This window comes from Zea mays, chromosome 5, assembly GCF_902167145.1.
Source record: "Zea mays cultivar B73 chromosome 5, Zm-B73-REFERENCE-NAM-5.0, whole genome shotgun sequence".
In the NCBI taxonomy this organism is placed as follows: Eukaryota; Viridiplantae; Streptophyta; class Magnoliopsida; order Poales; family Poaceae; genus Zea; species Zea mays.
The window spans coordinates 215,071,263-215,076,033 of NC_050100.1; the positions used below are offsets into that span (position 1 = coordinate 215,071,263).

The 4,771-nt window shown below is 52.5% G+C and overlaps 1 protein-coding gene across 2 annotated transcripts; it reads right to left on the reverse strand.

The window, feature by feature from the left end:
* Positions 1-541: 541 nt before the first annotated feature.
* LOC100193757 (putative mannan synthase 7) lies at positions 542-4,104 on the reverse strand. 2 transcript variants are annotated; one of them, XM_008682972.4, is made up of 10 exons: positions 3,853-4,104; positions 3,387-3,721; positions 2,982-3,080; positions 2,490-2,745; positions 2,213-2,323; positions 1,955-2,091; positions 1,760-1,873; positions 1,444-1,643; positions 1,164-1,352; positions 542-1,059 (listed from the first exon to the last, which is right to left on the reverse strand). In XM_008682972.4, exons 1-10 carry the CDS (start codon positions 3,857-3,859, stop codon positions 897-899), a joined length of 1,611 nt encoding a protein of 536 aa, XP_008681194.1. In that variant the 5' UTR covers positions 3,860-4,104; the 3' UTR covers positions 542-896. The 2 variants fall into 2 exon arrangements, with proteins under 2 accessions (XP_008681194.1, NP_001132315.1); NM_001138843.2 differs by having other exon boundaries at positions 833-1,059; positions 3,387-3,724; positions 3,853-4,024.
* Positions 4,105-4,771: the final 667 nt, after the last annotated feature.

Sequence of the window (4,771 nt, forward strand, 5' to 3'; positions counted from 1 at the left end):
CCAGAGGGATGACTCGTCAGGGTCGTCGGCCTCGAACGGTGGTGCGGCGACGCACCGTGCCGCACCATCCGACCTGACGGATGCGTGTTGTCGCTGCCTTGCCGTCTCGATTCGGTACCGATCCGGTCAAAGCAAAAGACGCCATCGGGCGCGCGCGCGATTTCCACCGCCGAACTGTGCCGTTTCCTCGGGCTCGCCGACGAGCGACGACCGCAAGCGCAGGGCGGGAGGCATGAGGAGTGTCTCGCGTTCTGACATCACATGGGAGCACTAGAGGAGTTGCCGAACGCCCGAACCGATGGTCCAATTTGCGACAAGCAGCATAGGCCGTCTTTCCGCGCCCAACAGGCCCGTTACGAACGTCAGAGGCTTTTTGAGTTTTGGACTTGAAATTCTTATTATATGGGCCGTCAAGTCTGGCATTACGACTCTTGCCCTGACATTCCACGTCATGTACACGGGCCTTCGCTGCCAAGCCCGTCTCAACCCTAATTCCGCATCACGTTCAGGACCCAGGAGCCAAAATCTTTCTCAATGTCTATGAGCAGAACTGTAGCCACTCATTAGGCCTAATTCCATCGAAAGTGTGGCTGTACTCAGTATTTTCCCTTCAAGCATACTACCAGCAAGATCTGATCGTCGGTACACAACTCTTATATCTAAATACACTGGTTGTGTTTTCCAGACACATCAACAGGTTTTAGATGCATTTTTTTGGCACCTACTGGATTATAATAGATTCGTCTCAACCTCCAGCGTGTGCTTATCCTCTCCTGAAGTATGACGTATCTACTAGATCGCACACAAACCTGCCCTTCTGTAGACCATCGATACAAGAACCTTGACCCGAGCAATCATAATATCGCAACCAAAACGTTCAGTTGTCTTGCAATTGGTCAGTCTTCAGAGACATTGAGACCAACGAACTGAAACCCAATCGCGAAATACATGATCGATTGGGGAAGAACAAAGAGGTAAACATAGTCATCTCTGTATAAGTAGTCAAAGCACGCAGAGGCCAAAAGGAACAGCCCAATGAACACCTCCAGGAAATGGAACCTGGCACGCGGAGCAGCAGGACAGCAAGTTAGCACCAAAAGGCCCAAAGCTATGGTACAACGAGGTGCACATACCTGCTGAACATGTCGTCTTCTAGAAATTACCTGTCTTTGAAACGGTAGCTTCCTGTAAGTCTGGCGATCGATTTCAGCTTCTGCAGATTCCCCAGCTTTTGCGTCACGATCCATTCGTTGGCCCTGTCAGCTTCGAGAAACCCTATCAAGATGGCTTTAAACCGATGCAACGCCATTACGTTCTCGAACAAGACCCACAGTATGACCAGATGGATAGACCTGCAACACACTAGGAATTCAGGATATGGTATAATTCTCCAACAACGTTTTGCACGTATAGAACTCTGTAAACTTAAAACACCAATCTAACCTTGGAGTCCCAACAGAGTTGAGAAGAGTGATAGCTATGGGGATATAGATGAGCTCCCACACAGGAATCTGCGCTTCGGGTAGCAGAATGTTCAGAGGAATCAGGACGCTGAAAAAGAAGAACGTGTAGAAGGTGCCTACGATTCTCCGGGCAATGAAGAAGTCATAGACCATGTACCACTTCTTCCAGACCGACACTCTCTGCACAGGGAAACAACAGACGATATGGGCAAACAATCATACGACAGAACAAAATTTTCATGTCACCCACTGGCCACTGCATGTCAGGGAGCCGTCGGTTGGCGTACAGCACTAACCTCGGCAGCGAGAATTTGCCAGAACATTTTCTTGAACAGGAGGGCAGGTCCGCATGACCAGCGGTGCTGCTGGGACCGGTACGCCTTGAGAGTGCTCGGCAGCTCACTCTTAACCTGAAAGCAGATTGCAATGTCGGATCAGTTTGATGAAGTTTCTGTCTGGCATAATAGTATCCATCTGTAAGAGCTGTGAACCTTTATGCTTCCAACGTAGACGAACTCCCAGCCCAGGAGCCCTGCTCTCAGCGCCAAGTCCATGTCCTCAGCAGTGGTTCGGTCCTCCCAGCCCCCGGACTCGACGATCGCTTGCGTTCTCCATACTCCAGCGGTTCCTGCGCGCACGAGTAACACCATTCTCAGTTCTCGAACACACCTGAAGTTGCAGGCCGGCGTGACATGAACAATTGCGAGTTCGTGACGGCGCAGTGGAGAGAGAGAGAGAGAGGTAGGTACCGTTGTATCCAAAGAAGTTGCATAAGGAAGAGCCAGCTTCCTGCTCCACCTTGAAATGGTAGTCCATGGACATCTCCTGCATTCTCGTCAGCAAGCAGTCGTTGGCATTCACTACAGGGCAGCTTAAACAAAAGCTTTGTCAGCAGATGGAATTGAACTACATCTTGGTATCAGACAGACAGTGCGCGATCATTGTCGTTGTTGTCGGTGCAAAAAACACAAAGAAAAGCAGTGGCAACTGCCAGTGCGCGCGCGCGAGAGAGACTGACTGACTCACCGAACTTCCAGCGTGTCTGCACGAGCGCGAGGCTGGGGTTGTGGACGAGGAACGGGACGGTTCTGACGAGGAAGTCCGGCGGCGGCTGGAAGTCTGCGTCGAACATGGCGACGAACTCGCAGGCGCGCACGTAGGCGTGGCGCATCCCCTCCTTGAGGTTGCCGGCCTTGTACCCGGCCCTGTCCTTGCGCGTCTCGTACTTGACGTTGATCCCCTCCTCCGTGGCCCACCGCTCGCACTCGCCCTTCACCAGCTCCTGCCAAGCCCAAGCGAGCGACACCAAGCACAAAACAAACGGCAGGTCAAGGCTCAAGAGTCAAGACTCGCGAGCTCACTACAGTAGCTGTAGGGTCGCCCCGTGCGAGTTGTTTCTGTCTGCTCCGTGCTACAGTAGCTGTAGGGCCGTGTGTTCTTGCCGGCACCCGGTTCTTGTGGTGCATGTTCCCGTGGCAGCTGGTGCCAGGCAAGTGAACCGAGTCCGATGTCACTCACCTTGATGACGGAGTCGGTGGAGTCGTCCAGCACCTGCACTATTAGTCGATCTACCGGCCATGTGAGCCTGCAGGCTGCCTCTATTGATAGCTGGTAAACCTGCGTACGTGTTACAGACTCCTGTCAGAGACGTGGCCACCCATCCATGATTATCTCTGAAATTCTGAAGACAATCACCCGCTGTCCTGCATTCGAATCCACTTTTATTGTAATTATTCCCCTCCCCCCAATGACATCCATGGAACATTGTAGTAATGCGAAATTAATTGGCTCGATGCAACCTCTTAAAAGACTAGAGAGATTCAGATGCTGCTGCTCTTTAAGCGAACGAACGAGGATGAGCAGTCTCCAGCAATTGGCTTACTCTGACTGAACAAGTGGACACATAAAAAACTGCATACATACCTCCCTCTCGTTGTACATGGGGATCTGGACGAGCACCATGGGATAGGCCTGGGATGCCGCAGCCGCCTCCTCGTCGGGGTCGCACCTGCACACCCGCCCCGGACGCCGGCGCCGCAGCTTCGCCACGGAGCTGACCGCGCCCAGGAACACCTTCTCGGCCAGCACGATCAGCGACATGGCCGTGCACAGCAGCACCGCGGCGCGGAGCAGCGGCACCAGCAGCCCGGCCCTGGCCTCGGCCCAGCCCTGGAGCAGCGCCTCCACGAAGGCGGCGACGGTCGCGGGGAACGAGACGACGTCGCCGACGGCGCGCAGCGCGTGGCCACCTGCTGCTGCTGCTGCAGGCGCGCGCGGCAGCCGCCAGTCGGGAGACGGGAGAGAGATTAGAGACGTATGGATAGCGCATTGAGCAGAGAGAATCTCTCTTGTCCTGGCAGTAAGGACGAAGCTGAGCGTGGGTACGTACCTCCCATGGCTGCTGCACTGCACTTGGGTTCAGGCACTGCTCGTTTGAGAATGCAGTGGTGGTGGTGGTTGTGGCATGGAATGGAGGTAGAGACCACGGGACGGGAGAATTGCAATCTCGGATTGACTGACTAGTCAGATCTAGGGTACATGTACGACTCTGCACTCCCGCTCGCAACCGGCCGGCTAGCTCACTGCAGTGGTTGTTAGCCTGAGTGAGCACCTTTACAACAATAGATGTCAGTTTGTCAGCATCTGCGCGGTCGCGAACCTATGGAGTACTATATTTGACGGATTCATGTTACTTCCGGTTTGGATTAAATCCAACTGTTTACATAGCTGCAGCTATGTTTATAAAGACAAAAATATTGCAGGACTAGTTTAGATTCTCTAGTATTGATCCTAATTCACATGTATCTTAATATATGTAGATTGAGGTTAATAATAGAGTGTCCAAACAAAATCATAAATTAGTAGAAATCAATATAGATTAAAAATATAGATTAAAGTCACGAATAAGTTGTTGATCTTTTATGCGCACTAGAAATGGCGTCACACGTTGCCATGTGAGCCCTGTGGGGATAGAGCAGTGCAGGTTTTTGGACGCTATCGCCAGTTTGCGCAGCGAAGCAGAGCCAAAAATGACCGCATCCAATGGAGTATGGACAGTGCGGTTGGTTTGCCGACTGCGTCGACCGAGGTCCGAGGGCCATGCATTTGCTACGACCCCAAACAGCTGGGGGTCCGCTTGCATGCAGTGGATTTTGCATGTGACGGGCTGACGGCCTGTGTGGGATTAGCTAGTACGCCTACGGCCTACGCGTTACGCGCAATTTAAGTGACGTCCGCATCAACGTGTTTGGTAATTGCAGCGATGGATAGATGCTACATGTAACATGTTACCACCACATTTATATAAG